Here is an 18,034-nt window from a genome sequence, read left to right as displayed (position 1 = left end):
TGCTTCCCTGCAGGTCCCCAAGTGTCCCTGGCTGCCGGCTGAAGCATTGTCTCTGGGCAGTCCCAGTGCACGATGAGCCCCAGTAATGCATTCACATAAATATTGCATCCCCCTTAAAGGAGCAACTTGCCCTCGGATACTGCAATGCACCAGTGATGGAAAACGGCACAGCTCCCCAAAAGCCCATTAGAGAGCATCTCCTCTGAGCATACTTACTACTGTGTGTGTGTGTGTGTGTGTGTGTGTGTGTGTGTGTGTGTGTGTGTGTGTGTGTGTGTGTGTGTGTGTGTGTGTGTGTGTGTGTGTGTGTGGGTGGGTGGGTGGGTGGGTGGGTGGGTGGGTGGGTGTGTGGTGGGAGGGGAGGGGGGGGCATGTGTGTGGAAGTGCAAATATGTGAATGCCTTCAGACAGTAAACTGAACTTGTATGTGCATATGAGACATCGGAGAATATGGTATGGGAGAAGATAGTCTCAGAGAGGGAACAAATTGAACACCCAGCAGAGTTCTAGCATCGAACACAAAGGCACATTCCCATCATTAACGTGAGTGTAGCAGAGAAGTGTTGCACACTCTGCCCCCTTATTGTCAGCTCTGACAGTAAGGCACTGCACTTAGCTGGCAAATGACGCATGTATCACGTTTGACCACTTCTGCAGCACATCAAGTGCAGCTGAAACAAGAAAACCGACTCTAGGAGTGTGCGTATGCAGTGACTGTGTTTATTACGCACAGACACTGAAACTAAATAATTTGCAGATATATTATATAACAGCACATCTCTCTCTCTTTCTATGGCTCTCCCTTGCAAGGACACTTGCAATGGGAAATCTCAATATGCCCATATATGGGCATGTATGGAGATTAAATTGGTATAAAAGGGACACAACAGAGATCTATCATTTTCACAATCATTTTTACCACTTTAACCATATTTTACACTTTGGCTATTCAAAAATAGCAGATCTACAAGCTCACAGCGCGTGGGCTTGTAGATCTGCTGTTTATGAAAAATCCTTGGCACAATTTTTTTTTTAGATGGGGGGGGGGGGGGGGGGGTTCGCAGCCAAATACATATCATTTTGGGGGTCCTTGATACGAAAAATATGTGCATAATACTATGTTAGTTCAATGGATCTGAGCCGGAACTCGATCTGATCATCTTATAATGCACACGGCCCGCCGACCTGACCATGACAGCCACTCAAAGCCGTCAGATGGGTGGGCCCTGCTCCAGAAAGGGTTGAGAATCACTGCCTTACAGCCATTTGGTGTCTTTTGTACACTATCATATTAACCCATTAAGACCGGGAAAAGCATCTGTCATTTTAGATTTTAACCACTTGAACCATTATTTCATACTTTCGCTATTCAAAAATAGCAGATATACAAGCTCATAGCGTGGCACCGAGTGCCGCGCTATGAGCTTGTAGATGTGCTATTTTAGAAAAATCATGAAAATGTGTGCAAATCTTTGAAAATATATATTTTTAAGTGAACATTTGTAACTCAAATCTTTGCTTCTGGTGGTCCCTGGAACTAAATATTTTTTAGATGGGGGTCCGCGGCCAAATACATATCATTTTGGGGGTCCTTGACATGAAAAAGAGAACCACTGATATTATAGCAACATAGGTGTTTCAGAAAACTGTTAGGATTTAGAAGACATTTGTAGAATCGGCCTCAGGTCTTCATTTAATGGGTGAAATGAATGTGTGTGAAGTGAAGGGACAGCACAGCACTATTCTAATGTTAAAACGTGGGCTCACCATCTGGCGAATGTCACTTTCACTATTCTATTGATCCTCTCTGTCTCCGTTTGTGTGTGTGTGTGTGTGTGTGTGTGTGTGTGTGTGTGTGTGTGTGTGTGTGTGTGTGTGTGTGCGTGCGTGCGTGCGTGCGTGCGTGCGTGCGTGCGTGCGTGCGTGCGTGCGTGCGTGCGTGCGTGCGTGCGTGCGTGCGTGCGTGCGTGCGTGCGTGCGTGCGTGCGTGCGTGCGTGCGTGCGTGCGTGCGTGCGTGCGTGCGTCTGTCTGTCTGTCTGTCTGTCTGTCTGTCTGTCTGTCTGTGTGTGTGTGTGTGTGTGTGTGTGTGTGTGTGTGTGTGTGTGTGTGTGTGTGTGTGTACGCATGCATGTATCCTCACCTCCACAGATCTCCCCGTTGATATCCTCACACTGGCGGTCGTCACACTCACAGTTCTTCCCGTGGACACGGCTGTCCCCTGGGGGGTGGCAGGTACACTGCCCGCACTGGCACTGGCCTGCACACAGAGAAGTGCTGTACGTTCATATCTGACAAGTTCAGTGCACGTGCACACATGCGCGCGCGCACGCACACACACACACACACACACACACACACACACACACACACACACACACACACACACACACACACACACACACACACACACACACACACACACACACACACACACACACACAGCTCAAGATGTTCCTCTCTAACTTCAATCACCCAGTCTCTAGTGAGTGTGGCCACAGGGGAGCATATTGAGTGAGCATGCAGGCTTATGGTGAAGCTCATTAGAGAGACATCATCTATTTCAGTGTGTCTGACCTATCAGCAGAGGTGTGCAGCGTGCCTACTTATTCCACATTTGTTATAAATATTCTCTCTATGAGTTGCATTCGATCGTGACCCTCAAATGCAGATTTCTCGAGGGAAAAGGCTGTGCAAATTAAACCTTCACATCGAGCCATTACTCAAGTTTAAATTGTTGGTTTTGGAAAAATAAATTGGCTTTGTGTTCTTCCATTAATTGCATCAATTCAATTCAATCTTTATTTCAGACCCAAGGGAGATCCATATCACAATAATCCCTGCTTGTGCAGCATGTTGTGCTCTCTGTAGCCTAGCATAACATTATTATAAAAGTAACAGTTGGTACAGAGCAATACTTGCTGCCACCACAACAGTGTACACATCTTATCGACGGCGGGGAAAGGACTACAATAAAATACTCTTTAATGTGGTTCTCGGGTGTGTCATCATCTTAAATGCAGCACTGGTCCAGTTGCAGGTTTACGATGAGAACACCAAAGTTGGTGGGGGTCCCCTTTAGAAGACCCACATTCGAACCAAGGTGGTTACATTGAGGGCTGGATTCGGGGTGGTGGTTATAACAGAGTAGCTCTGCCAGAATCCCAAAACCCTATCTCTCTTGGCCATGGGAGGATTCTACTCTGGATGAGCGGTAAATGATTGGATTCCCATGTGGGAGACAGGGGTTTGAATCAATGTGTTACACCTTTAAGGTGCATTTGCACCTGGCATGACACACGTTTTTTGAGAAGCGCAGCGCAATTCAATACTAAGTAAGTCAGAGTAAAGAGGCCATGCCCGAAGCAACGCGAATTGCTCAAGAAAAATATATTTATTTATTTTTTGCTTAAATGATTTTCTCTGAAGCGAAAGGAACAACATCTGGTGCAGGATCAGTAGTTAAAGTAGCTGTGTGTGGATTTCCTGAGCTACAGTACATGATAAAACACTTGTAAATGGGTTAGGGTTAGGATTAGGGTTATCATTCCGGTAAGCAGTAAGCACACATTGTGCTCACTTGTTTTACCATGCTGATGCTGCTGATGTCAGTTGAAGAGAGCGACATGCCTCCTGTGATTCAAGTAACGTGAACATTATTGTGTCTGGTGTGGATGCATGTTTCATCCTCATTCTTTTTTTGCCTTGTGATTGTATCTACAGTATGTACAGTAACAGGCACCAATATGTGATCCATGATACTGAAGAGACAAAGCATCCAGAAGCGCTCCAAACGAGAACTTCTCAGTGTGGGGAAAAATAATCGCAAAAGGCGAATTATCCAGCTGGATGAAAACAGATGGTTTAAACACTTCAGCCCTTTTTCCTCCTCGTTTTATTGAGCGGATTATTTCCTTTTTGGTGCAATCATCCTTCTTCACGGTGCTTTTCCTGCTCCTGCAGACTCCTGCTGGGCTTTTGTCAGTTCTGGCAAATAACTTAAGAACATCCGAAACGTGTCTATAACAAGCGGGCCTCTCTCCCGTGTGTGCGTGTGTGTGTGTGTGTGTGTGTGTGTGTGTGCGTGTGCGTGTGCGTGTGTGTGTGTGTGTGTGTGTGTGTGTGTGTGTGTGTGTGTGTGTGTGTGCGTGTGCGTGTGCGTGTGCGTGTGCGTGCGCGTGCGCGTGCGTGTGTGCGTGTGTGTGTGTGCGCACGCGCCTCCACTTCTATTGGTGGATTAGCTGTGCTGAGATAGGAAAGCCAAGGCCAGTACATGAAATACAAATAGGGTGTACTGTCAACTTGCAAGACGGCCACACAACATCAGCTCATGCATGGGCAGAATTATCACTTCACCAGTGTAATGTAACCTGCACTCAGTGTTGTGCAAATCTCCACCAGGAGATGTGGTGTGACGTGATGACATTGTTTTAGGTTTGTGTGCGTGTAAAGTGAAAAGACAGCGGATGGAGGGAAGCTCTATGATGAAGGATGGTGATTGATGATTCCCTGTTTGTGTCAATTATGTTTGTACAGGGGTGGACTGGGAACACAAATCAACCCCCGAAGGTAAATGACAGCAGCCCCGTTGTCCAAACTGACATAAAAATTATAAAGTAGTTAGATCATGCAGCCAAAGCACGTCAACCAGTTTATCAGTCAGTCTATGAAAGTAATAACTAAAGGGACACGCATGATTGCACCAGTCCTCTATGTGTATTTTCCACTCCTACAGCAATGTCCTGCACAGTTTTGACATCCATGGCAAGCAGGAAACTGAGGACAAAAAGATCAGTTGCCGCACGCTGACAATATAACAGGACAGTATTGCAGGTGACAAAAAAACCAAGGACTGTATGACTTGACACATGAGAGGATGTTAAATACTGTAGTTGGAGCACTTCCTGACCATTGCTATGCCCCTTCCCATTTTTGTCACAACCATCGATGTGATCAGACCATGACAATTGACTGTCAATAAAACACCTGATCGGCCTAGTAGTTTGCTAGATTAGCTGCAGTCAGTCACAAGCACACACACACACACACACACACACACACACACACACACACACACACACACACACACACACACACACACACACACACACACACACACACACACACACACACACACACACACACACACACACACACACACACACACACACACATACCAAGAGCCATCAACATTTGGACCATCAACAGGGAGCTAATTGTCTTCCAAATTGGAGGTGTGAACATCAGAACTGTGGATATGCTAACTTGTTTCCAAAACTGTATCCCTTCAGTATCTACCCCATAGTCCTAAAATATAGTGTAAACACATCCTTAAATGGAATTAGGAAATAGTTTTAATCCGAGGGTATGCGGTTACCCTGACTCAGAGATTAGACGCCTCTGCCCTGCACAGTCTAATAGAAAGCACAAAGCTTTAAAAAATAAGTCTGCCTCATCCAGGCAGTTGGCCAGGAGCCACTTTGAGTGGTAGTTGGGACAAACGCAGTCAGTGGAGCAAACGCAGTCCGCACCAAAAATATTTACGATTCTGTCCCTATCGGTACATAACTCGGACGGCGCTGATTCGACTAGCAGACCATCGGCTGGTCGACGCGGGCACTCGCGCCTGGAGGCGCTCGGGCGCGTCTCCTCAGCCTCAAGGTCTGCTGAGTCGGCGCGCCTCCGTCATGGCCCAAAACTCATAATTATAAATTATAGTGAAAACACATCCTTAAATGGAATTAAGAAATGGTTTTACCTTTAATCTAGGTAAACTTAATTAATTGCAAAACATGACACCCCTTATTCAAAACAGATGGCGAATGCATTCTTCTCTTTATAGGGCCTACACGGGTAATAAAATTGCCTGTGAGACCTTTATGAATTGAACCTCACAGTCAGCAGTCAGTCTATGAAAGTAATAACTAAAGGGACACGCATGATTGCACCAGTCCTCTATGTGTATTTTCCACTCCTACAGCAATGTCCTGCACAGTTTTGACATCCATGGCAAGCAGGAAACTGAGGACAAAAAGATCAGTTGCCGCACGCTGACAATATAACAGGACAGTATTGCAGGTGACAAAAAAACCAAGGACTGTATGACTTGACACATGAGAGGATGTTAAATACTGTAGTTGGAGCACTTCCTGACCATTGCTATGCCCCTTCCCATTTTTGTCACAATACCATCGATGTGATCAGACCATGACAATTGACTGTCAATAAAACACCTGATCGGCCTAGTAGTTTGCTAGATTAGCTGCAGTCAGTCACAAGCACACACACACACACGCACACACGCACACACGCACACAGACACACACACGCACACACGCATGCACGCACGCTCATCTGCTGTCCACCTCCATCCACTCATAACCATCTGCTGTCTATAAAAGGCTCGGTCCCACCACAGCTCAGTCTCTTTACTCCATATGACCTGTCTGTTGTGGCCTTGTGCTTTTGTTTGAATCCCAGAGCAAACTTTCTAACATTAGAATCTAATTCACCTACTTTGTTAATGTGAGTATGCCCTACTTTGGTAAGAGAGGGGCATCTAATCATTACGTAGGTTGGATTCTTGTTAGACAATAGGTAAGGGGTGGTTGCCACTTATGTATTTATGATTGGGTTAGGTTTTAGTAGTTAGGTACTGACTGCTTGGGAACTGACTGCTTGCTTAGTCTTTGTTTGCCCTATCTGCATAGTTTATTTTGGCAACATCTGCATCCCCTGGTTGTGGTTTCTGTTTTTGTTTTGTTTTATGTCCTGTGCATTTTGTCTATGCCCTGTGCATATTGTACATAATGTAAATAAGAATATCACTAAAACGGCACCTTTTTTGCACATTCAACATTGCGTGGCCTGGTCTCGCTTTTTGTACCTCCTAGGCTCAGACACACACACGCGCACGCACGCACGCACGCACGCACGCACACACACACACACACACACACACACACACACACACACACACACACACACACACACACACACACACACACACACACACACACACACACACACACACACACACACACACACACACACACACACACACACACACACACACACACCCAGTGTCACAGTGGCCTCTGTCTAGCAACCTCTCCATGCTGCCTCAGTGATAACACACCAACCACCATCTGCTCTAGGGGCTCAGTTACCCTAGCAACCGGTGATGTCATAACACCCCTGCTTATCGATTATCTCTGTGGTCGTCACAGCTGCCTGCTCCAGTGTGTGTGTATGCGTACGTACTGTATTTGCGTACGTATTTGTCTCTAAGAAGTAAACGACATCACAGTAATAACATGGTCACATCAGTGATCACCAGTCTTGACACATTTTGATCCCGTTTGTCCCGAACGGGATCGAAATGAAACACTGAGGTATGCCACAAATAGTCACAATGATGCATACAACCAACAGCAGGTCTGTTCAAACCTTGTCTATGTGAGTGACATGGGATAAAAGTCCCAATCCCTATAGGCTTATCATTGAACAACACAGGATTTGTAACTTCAAGGCCAGTTTGGTATGCAGCCTTGTTTATCTCCAAAGCTTGTCTTCTTTCTTTTTGGCCTTCAATGCCACTTTCCCTGTTGTGAGTGTTGTGACAGCTAGCGAAGGGGTCCAGCGTCTCAACCCAACATGACAAATCCCAGCGACAGACAACCCCCCCTCCCTCTCCTCCCCAAGCTTTGCTGTGTCACATCCTGTGGTGTGAATGAAAAGCCATTCCATTAGCACCCAAAGCCCAGCATCTACAGTAGGATACAGAACAAACATTCTCAGATTTCTCACCAACCGTCACTCTCCATACAACATCTCACCTTGCTGGGACAGTGTGACACATCTTCTTTATTAGACTGTCTAAACAACTGTGGGAAATACTTTGGATATCAAAAAAAATATATATATATATGTATGTGCAGAGCACTTCCAAAGAGCGCAGATCTTTGGCATAGAGGATGGAGTGTTGGGTGGCTGTTTACTACTTACAGTAGTCTCGTCTCTTCCTCAATTTTGATTGATCAATCAAAAAAATGTACATTGAAGAGTGGCGCTCCTCTCTACTTGAGGTGCTCAGGGTGCTCTGCCAAAATACACTAGCCGGCGAGAGAACTGAAACGCGCTGAAAAACACTGGGAAGTGGAACATCTTTACCAATGCAGAGCATAAAAACAAATGCTTTCTGTGGACACAGGCATTACTTTAAGGCATTACTAAATACGTTTCTCTTCTCTTTCATTAAATCCCTGCGTCATATAATCTTAAAAGGAGACAGGACTTGTTGGTTTATGGGGAACATATTTCAAGTTTTACTTGTGTGTCTATAGATCAACTCACAACAGTCTCTAAACACTTCACTCAACTAGAGTCTGAGGACAAGCTCATATAACTTATGTAGCTAAAACTGGGTGGGACGTTTTTTGTTGTAAGTACATACATGAAAGTAAGTAGGTATAGGTGGCTTATTGCCAGTATCGGCCAAGAACGAGAGTGTCTATCCCCTTTTTTATGTGCGAGACCCCTGGGAGATAGATTGCTGAGGTGGAGCGCAACACCTAAAATCAGCTCCCAGTACTTGCTACTCATACACTGAGTTAGCGGTGCGCAGTTCTGGTAAATCCAGAACCTCGTGGTCCAAAGGTGAGTACTATATACCTATTGAGCTACCCGTACAAAAAGAAAGACTTCACTCAGCACCGTCTGAACGATTGACTTCATACCACTTTCAAGCTGCCGTCCGAATTTTGGCCATGTCGTCATTATACATTATGTCATAAAGTTTATAAATGTTTATAGAAAATATGAATCAGGCTTAAGTGGTTAACCCTCATTTATACTTTGTCATTTGACCAAAAATTGTATAACTAAGTATAATTTAGGCTCAAGAGTTATTCTTCAAAAGTCAGTTACAACCCGACATGGTGCAACTGAACAGACATTCCCTAAAATAACCACCTGAGAAAGGCTATTAAATGGTGTAAGTTGAGCCAATCCCCTCGTGTCCTCCTTCCCTTCTGGTAGCTGTGATTAATCAGGATATATTCAGCACATGGCATGGAGGGCACTTTTGGGCTCAGTGTACCAGTGGGCTAATGAATCCATATGGATGCATAGGCAATCATTACTGCGGTGAGAGTAGTAATGAGAGTATGCTCCATTTCCAGGGTTCATTAGCACCTACTATAACGCACTACCTTGCTGATAAGGCCAAAGGTTACAACACCAAACCTATATATACCACTATATATCTCTGCAGGCTGCACTTTACACCGGTAATATTCCCATAATATCTACTGTATATTTCCTATAATTGCAAAGTCATGGCAGCATCCTAACGTATGTACGTCAAACGTACTGTAAGTAGTAGCACAAAGTATTAACACACACATGTGTAAAGTTAGTGATAATCGTGTGGGGGGAAGCCCAGACCTTTACAGAGAATGGAATCCCAGCAATCAGCAGAAATATGATAAAAGCAGGTGTTTCCGTGAGGAAATACCGCCGAAGGAAGAATGTGCGTTCGACGAGCGCCTGACTTTGTGCTCTCTGGAAGAAAAAGGCTCTGAAGCTGCTGTTTTGAATTTCAAGGCGTTGCTGCTCAAGCTGTGCGAGCCGCACTCATCCATGCCTTGATGGTTTTTCCTCTTCTGTCACCTTTGCTTTCTCTCTCTCTCTCTCTCTCTCTTTCTCTCTCTCTCTACTCCCACCCTGCTTCCTGTCTCTTGCAGATCTCTTCTCTCCTCTCTTACCCTTCTTTCCCCTCCTTTTCTCCGCCTCTGTGAGTTTCATAATCATTTAGTTTTGAACCATGACACTCTGCTTCCAGACACTAAGCCAAGAGAGAATCCTCATGGGGAAAAAGTTAATAAACTTAGTAGAGAGAGATACATGCAATCACACGCACACGCACACACGCACACGCACACGCGCACACGCACACACACACACACACACACACACACACACACACACACACACACACACACACACGCAAAAGCTGATATGCACCCACATAACACACACACATTTAATATTGCTCCCACTCTCCCGCTGTCACTTTCTCATTTCCTCTCTCATACACACACACAAGCATGCACACATGCATGCACACATGCATGCACACACGCACACGCACACACACACACACACACACACACACACACACACACACACACACACACACACACACATACAGACACACACACACACACACACACACACACACACACACACACACACACACACACACACACACACACACACACACACACACACACACACACACACACACACACACACACACACACACACACAGAAATTAAGAATGGTGTGTTTTTTTGCTATATGCACATAATAGAATAACAGCCTGGGTACAGCAGCCAATGAGAGTGTAAAAAGAGATTAGCAGGCAGGGAGAATCCATGACATATCGACGCTGCCTTCAAAATCATATGACCTCAATTTACTGGCTGGGTATACATTCTCTGGTGTGTGTGTGTGTGTGTGTGTGTGTGTGTGTGTGTGTGTGTGTGTGTGTGTGTGTGTGTGTGTGTGTGTGTGTGTGTGTGTGTGTGTGTGTGTGTGTGTGTGTGTGTGTGTGTGTGCACAGTGTCATAATGTCATCAGTTCAATATAATGCATCGGAACACTTTTGTTTAAAATTCACTGTGGTGGTGCCAGCTGTAGGAATATGCACAGTAAACTGTCGGTCTACAGCTACAACGCTGTTTGTCAATTAATCGAGTGGGTGGCCTGAAAAACAAAAGCACATGCTAAAGGGACAGAGTTCATGGAGCCCATTAATTGTTCTTTTGCGCAGGGCAATTTAAAGTGCCATTTTGTAGCAGCAATAGGAGATAATTTAAAGGTACTGCTGGAGGAATTAAAGCTAATTAACTCTCCTAGCACAACTTAATCTTTACTGTTTCATTACGTGTGTGTGTGTGTGTGTGTGTGTGTGTGTGTGTGTGTGTGTGTGTGTGGGGGGGGGGGGGGGAATATGGAATTGGTTTTAAGGATACACAAAGTAGTAACTACCAGGGAACAGTCACAACGTGTGATAATTAAATATTGTAGTTGCAGGGCACCAATCTAGTTTTGAATTTGGGTATAGCAAACAGTCCAGACTGAAACTTGACAGATGTGGGAGCTTCCATTAGCAAATCCCTGTCACTCTTCCACAGTTAACTTGGCCCGTGGTGATGCCGACTATGTTGTTTTCTCCATGGTAACAGTCCCATGACTGCTTGCCAGCCCAGGCCTGCTTTAGGTGTCTGGAATAGACCAGCCTCATTCCCATAGGCCTGACTGAGGGATACCAGTGGCCGGTTTAGGGTGATTTATGTCTAGGCGTGAGCTGGTGTCGCACACCCGAACTAGCCGATCTACAAGCTCACAACGGGTCGCAGCGTGACGCGGTATGAGCTTGTAGATCTGCTAGTTCCCGTGCGAAACATGGCACAGAACTAAGTATAAATCAGGCATTACTATGCAATGCGACATCGTGTGCATACTATACAGTGTCTGGTCATTTGGGTTACGGCATGAGTGGCCGAGCTGAGGAATCCCCCTGCTCAGATAGGACAGAAAATCAATGGCTTACATTAACCCATAGTGAATCTAGGGGAGCCCAGAGACCAGGTGGGCGATGCCCTTCCTAATGGAGCCCACCACATTATTGGCAAACACTCAAGATATTTAACAGTCAAATTCAATAAGGACACGTCAAGCTTAATTAGTGTGAGGCCAGTAGAATACAGCACACTTTTGTGTAACTTTACCAGCATTGGCACGTCGCTTTACCCTGAACTATATGGGAACAACACCAGGGCTTCCCCAGAGATCTATAATAATGTTAAAGCCAAGTAGCCAACAGATAATGGAGAGAAGACCTGGAGAGAATGGACTGTATACTGAATGGATTTTTTGGCTGCTGCATCAGTGTATATTATGAATACGGCAGATTATTTATCATGCTCCAAGGAGAGCATCTTTGAAAGTACTGGTGGTTTGCTGTTTCTCTTTATATTATTAACAAATTGCCATACATATACGTTGGAACAATGACATTCAAAATGTATCATTCAAACTGTTTTTATTAGCATTTTCAACACATGCATCTTAAATGCACGGAATTTCTGTGCGAACGTACATTCGTATGTACGTACATCTGTAAACCACTTATCTCGAGAACCGTTCGACCGGCCGACGTAAAATTCGGCCCACGACCCGAGGGAGTGCAGTGCCCGGGGTCAAGTCAGTCGGATAACATCAGAGATCTCCATATAATGGGCATAAAAGGGACAAGGACAGACAGATACAGAGATCTCTATATATGGGCACAAAAGGGACACAGACAGACAGACAGTCACAAGGGGTACTCGAACAGCGGGTATAACGGGTATTGCATAACAAGGTGGGCCATGCATTCCCTATTTGCATCGCTCCCAACGAGTCGGCCGGTATGCAACGGGCACCTGCCTAGTACATACAGAAGCAAACAGAAACAACTATATACCACAAACATACGATGTGCCATTCAAATTTAAGGTTGATCTTAACGCAGGCAGTAGTAGTAGCCTCGGCAATAGGCCTAAAAAAAACGCCAAAAGGTCAGTGAAGTATCTTCCCTCATCGTTTTGGAAACAGTAAGAGAAAACGCCTTCAGGGAGGGAGCACATGGTTTTGTTTGGGCAAACATTCAGCATGCTCTACTGGGTCCAGTTCTGTGCTCGCACATATTTTAGACAGCTCTAGCCAAACATACTGCAGCAACGATGTTCACACAGTGCAAGACACACGCAAAGAGTCTCTCCATGACATATGTTGGCTCTCTCGCCCCTAGGATGTGCCTCACTGTTTTACATCCGTCTGTTCCCTAACTTTTCTTGTCATCGTCTGTCTGAAAGGACTCCAGGGTACGTGACTCTGACAACAGAGGAAACACAGGCCAGGCCTCTGTTTGTGTAAGAATGCACGAGAAGTTTCCATCGTTGCCTCAGCGAGAATCTGATATTAGTAATTAGATCCAACGTTTGTGGAGACTCTAGAACGACAAGCAGCCTCTGTTCCAGAAGGACCACTAATGAAGCGTATAGTGCACTGTAATAAATCTAGACACATCGACCCACAGCTAGTACTATTGAGGAAGACGTTCCAGCCTGGGCTCACACTGTAGCTGGCCAGTTACGCTCATTACTCACTCACACACACACGCACACTCACACACACACACGCACACGCACACACGCACACTCACACGCACGCACGCACGCACGCACGCACGCACGCACGCACGCACGCACGCACGCACGCACGCACGCACGCACGCACGCACGCACGCACGCACACACACACCTTCATATTTGTAGAACAACACTTGCATGCCTTGTCCATATGGAGCTGTGAATGGTAATCTGATCAGTAAAAGGTTTGGCTGTTGGTGCTACTGTATGTTGTTTGATGGCTGTGCATGCTTCTGTATTTCAAGGTAATCGCCATAATGAATACTGAAACACAGTAAAAAGGAATGTATACACACACGTACTGTGTGTGTGTATATATATATGTATGTACGCACGTAAGAACGTACATATATATACAGTACGTGTGTGTGTACGCACACGCACGCACACACACACACACACACACACACACACACACACACACACACGCACACACACACACACACACACACTGTATACCGTATACTGTAAGCCCTAAGTAAGTAGCTCATGGTACAGGGTGAGGTGACTAGACCGTACAGGCTGGCTATGGTAACCATGGCAACAGCAGGGGAGTGCAGGGTGGGGTGGGGGGAGGGGGGGGGGGGGCTGACAGGGTACCTCGTCCGAAGCAAGGCAAGTTGGACGTTCCCCGGCACTTCTTCAGACTGCTCTCCAGGGACAGGCCGCAGGACAGAGGATGCTCGCACTTCTTCCCTGACCAGTCCTCCTTACAGTCACACCTCCCACAGTTACACTGTCCATGACCTGCCATGGGAGAGAGGGCCGATGGGAAGGGGTGAGGTCTAAGGTGTGTGTGTGTGTGTGTGTGTGTGCATGAAGCAAAGTCAAACAAGCGGAAACAGAGAGAAAGAGAGAACGTGAAGTAGAACGGACACAGAGCAGGAGGGCCCGAGGGCTGAATGGGTGAGGGTGTGAAGAAGAGGGGGTGGGAGTCCTAGGAGAAGATGGAGACAGGGAAGACAGACGGTGGGTTGGGTTGGGGGGGAGGGCATTTGACTGGACATCTAGCGGAGAGAAAATGAAAGGCTAGCTCCTGAATAACCATCATCAATCACATCAACTGGTGTGAGAGAGAGAGAGAGAGAGAGAGAGAGAGAGAGAGAGAGAGAGAGAGAGAGAGAAAGAAGAAGAAACATGCACCCTTGTGTGACTGTAACCTGCAGTCAGCAGCAAACTGGCAAGATGCCAAGCACTGCTCCAAAGTTGAGCCTGAGCACCATGGTCTGGGATGTTATGACAAATCTCTGTCATAATAATTATTACCTTTATGCACTGCAGGCACAGATGTACAGTAGCATCCATCACATTTTGTTCATTAATTATTTTGAGAAAAAAACAGCAAACAGAGCAAATTACACTACACTGTATACTGCACTATAGAAACTTTTTTTTTAAATGGCCATAAAATGTTACCACCAGATGGGAAGTGTGTTTTGTTGCTGTTGCTGCTGAAATCCGTAATATACTTACAGAATATTAATGCTTTATGTTAATAAATGACATTACTATCAACTATAAAACATGGTATAGTCCCGCTGGGATTGGGGAGAGAGTTGGCTCAGGACACAGAAGGAGTGTTGCTGGCGTGCCTCACCTTTGCTGGTATGCAGCTATTCTGTGAACCATCAAAGGCTGCAGTTTTCTGCTCTTTGTTTTGGTTCCTTTGAGCCCGAATAAACTCAAGCCGTGACCATCTATCTGCACCAACCGTGTTTGTATCATTGAGCATGGTATGGCTTTAGCTTACGCTGATTGGTCAGCTGCCATATACCCTCTAAGGAGGACCTGCAGAGAGCTGTTACATGTTGATATTTGTCACATGTATTCTTGCAACTGATTGTCGTTAGAGACGAGTGCACGCATTCCACTTTTAGGTTTTCCTGCTACAGAGCCATCAGGGCACTGACCTGAGCAGAAGTCATCCGTGTATCGGTCGTAAGTTGCGTGACAGCTTCTCTCGTCGCACTCGCAGGTGTCTCCGTGAATATCGCCCCAGTCTCCGGAGGGGTCTACGTCGTAGCATGTACACTCCCCACACACACAGGTCCCTATACAAGGTTAACATATGCATGCACACACACACACACACACACACACACACACACACACACACACACACATATGCATGCACACACACACACACACACACACACACACACACACACACACACACACACGCGCGCACACGCACACGCACACACACAAACACATTGGTTTAATTTTCCAAATGTATGGATTATTTATGCCTCAGCACAGACCAAAAATAAAGGATTGTGCATTATGTAAAAAGCTAAGTCGCAATCATCATCTATAAAACCCTTCTTGAAAAGACAAGAGCCGTGGTAGCATGGCCTGTTGAGTTTGAGGATTAGGAGCACTCTGAGACAGTTAGCGGAAGAGAAACTTAATTGGAAAGGAGGCATGGATGGTAGAGAGGCAGACACCCCGACCCCCAAGAGCTCTGACTCCTTGGCCTGAACCACACAATGATGGCTGAAAGAACTAGAAGGATGTAATCTGAGTTCCCAGAAGCTAAAAAAGAAGGGGGGGGGGGGACACAAGTTGCACTGTCTCTGTCTTTCCTCACGGCCTGTCGGTCCGTTTATTTAATGCCTGTCAGCTAGTCTGTCTGTCTGTCTGTCTGTCTGTCTGTCTGTCTGTCTGTCTGTATGTCTGTCTGTCTGTCTGTATGTATGTCTTGCTCTCTCCCTCTCCATCTGTGCCTCTGGCTCTTTCTCTTCCTATCGAGACTAAGCCAGGGCACCAGCTGAGCAGCAGCCAGTGGAAATCCCATTTTCTCTTATCAGCAGTGACAGAGCAAGGGGGGAACCCTGGGGGTGAGTTGGGCCAGCTGGCAAGCCTCTTGGCTGGAGCTGGTGTGCGGCAGACCTGGCCCCTGGCTTCTGGGTCCCGTCTCCCTCCCTACAGTACCTCACAACCCTGGAGCCCCGGATTTATAGAGCCCTGCTTTTTCATGTCCGCTGGCAATGTCATGCCCGCTCCTCTGAGCAGAGCGCAGCACCTCTGTACCAGCTACTGTTCAGACGCTTCTATAAAAAGGGGCCGTCATTAGAGAATACCAAGCCGTGCATCCATTGTGTTCACTTTTGTCAGAGGCAAGCCCTTGGAAAGCCTGTGATTGAGCTGTCATTCTTGCCACACGGTGTTATGCGGAAACCTCTCTTTCTTGATGTATTTTTTCAAATGATTTTTTATCTCATATGAATGCATTAGGTATATGCCTGGAGCATGGCTTGCTTGTTGGAATCTTGATGGTGTGCCAATTTAGAGCGTATTATTAGCTGGAGCAAAGATATGAGCTGAACAGAGAGCTGGTGGGGGGGAGTACGAGGGAGTCATCTAGAACTGTCAGTCAAATCACACACATTTCAGAGTGCGAGCTACAGATGGGGGACAATGGTAGGGCAAGCCGAGGGAAAGACAACACAGGCACTTTGCAGGCTTATAGCACATAATGCCTTGCAGTTCTATGAGATGATGCAAAGACATCAGCATGCGTAGTTGAGTCCTCTATTGAGGCCGCTCTGCAATTCTTATCATGGCTGTTCTTTTGAAGGATTTGAAAAAAGAAGATTATAGTTTCATGTCACGCTACCATTGAAGTTTAACCCCCCCTACCAAAAAAAAGATTAAGCTATGGCAGGAAAGTTTGAGAAATCTTCTATATATATAGTATGTACCAAATGTCTGCGAGTGTGCCTGTGAGTATTTTTCTCCCTTGTATCTCGACAACCGCTCGACCGCTAGACTTACTCTGCACCGAGTGGAGATTAAGAGTGGGAAGTCTCTCGGTCGAGACTTCTCACTCTTAATTTGGAACAACCAAATTTGAATCAGTGATTGTCCCCAAAATATCGATACATCTGCAAATCCCCATACCGTATGGAGTACCCTGATGTTATCAATATGAAGTCATAGTACTGACGTCATACACTGGCGTGGACTTCATATTTGGGCATGGCTGACACGGAACTCCATATATGGGCATAAAAGGGACAAAGACAGACAGATACAAAGATCTCCATATATGGGCATAAAATTTACACAGGCAGACGGATAGATACAGAGATCTCCATTATGGGCATAAAAGCGACAGAGACAGCAGACAGATACAACGGGTACTCTGGCAACAGGCATTGCATAACCAGGATGGCCTGCACCGGCACTGGTCTAGTATTTCTCAATTAACTAAAGAGATTATGTTCATTTTGAAAATGAACATGGATGTTCATTTTCTGGTCATTTTGTCTGTCACAAACCTACCGTGTGTGGAGAAAGCTCCATCATGGAGACTGAGCAAAACTAAAGTGAGAAAGAAAATGCAGTTGACAGTTGTTGACCACAAATGAGAAACTCAGCTGGGAGATGGGGCTCAGTCCATGAAGCACTTATTCAGATTTCAGCTGCCCCACAGTAATTAATTTGAGAGCTGTTCTAAAGCCTCCTGGGATGATTTCTGCTAGGTTACTGTGACTTTTTTTTTATTATCTCTGTCCGCCTGTCTCCCCACCTCTGATGAATTTCAGTGAAATTTACACAATGAAGGGATTTATTTCCCATTTGTCTTTTCTCTGTCTTCTCCCACTGCCTCTTTCTCTCTCGCTTTCCCTCTCGCTTTCTCTCTCACTTTCTTTCTCCGTTCACTCTGGGAAGCAGTAATAGTTTAAGAAAAATACCAAACATGGATTCTTGTCATCCTACAGTACATGCACATTGTCACGTTGTAATGCCCCCAGCTATGCTTGGAAGG

At 45.8% G+C, this 18,034-nt stretch overlaps 1 protein-coding gene across 1 annotated transcript in view; it reads right to left on the bottom strand.

The window, feature by feature from the left end:
- The window catches only part of itgbl1 (integrin, beta-like 1), a 48,645-nt gene that overhangs the window by 12,018 nt on the left and 18,593 nt on the right, over positions 1–18,034 (bottom strand). Inside the window, exons 6-8 of the mRNA XM_084084621.1 lie at positions 15,171–15,311; positions 13,861–14,007; positions 2,142–2,258 (exon numbers count right to left, since the gene is read on the bottom strand). Of these exons, the coding sequence (XP_083940747.1) occupies positions 2,142–2,258; positions 13,861–14,007; positions 15,171–15,311 (405 nt within the window). The remainder of the gene's footprint in view (positions 1–2,141; positions 2,259–13,860; positions 14,008–15,170; positions 15,312–18,034) is intronic.

The sequence above is a fragment of the Gymnoscopelus microlampas genome (assembly GCF_963454915.1).
Source record: "Gymnoscopelus microlampas genome assembly, chromosome: 17".
Lineage (NCBI taxonomy): Eukaryota > Metazoa > Chordata > Actinopteri > Myctophiformes > Myctophidae > Gymnoscopelus > Gymnoscopelus microlampas.
The sequence above is the reverse complement of the archived record's forward strand: the minus strand, read 5'-3'. Positions and strand labels throughout refer to the sequence as shown.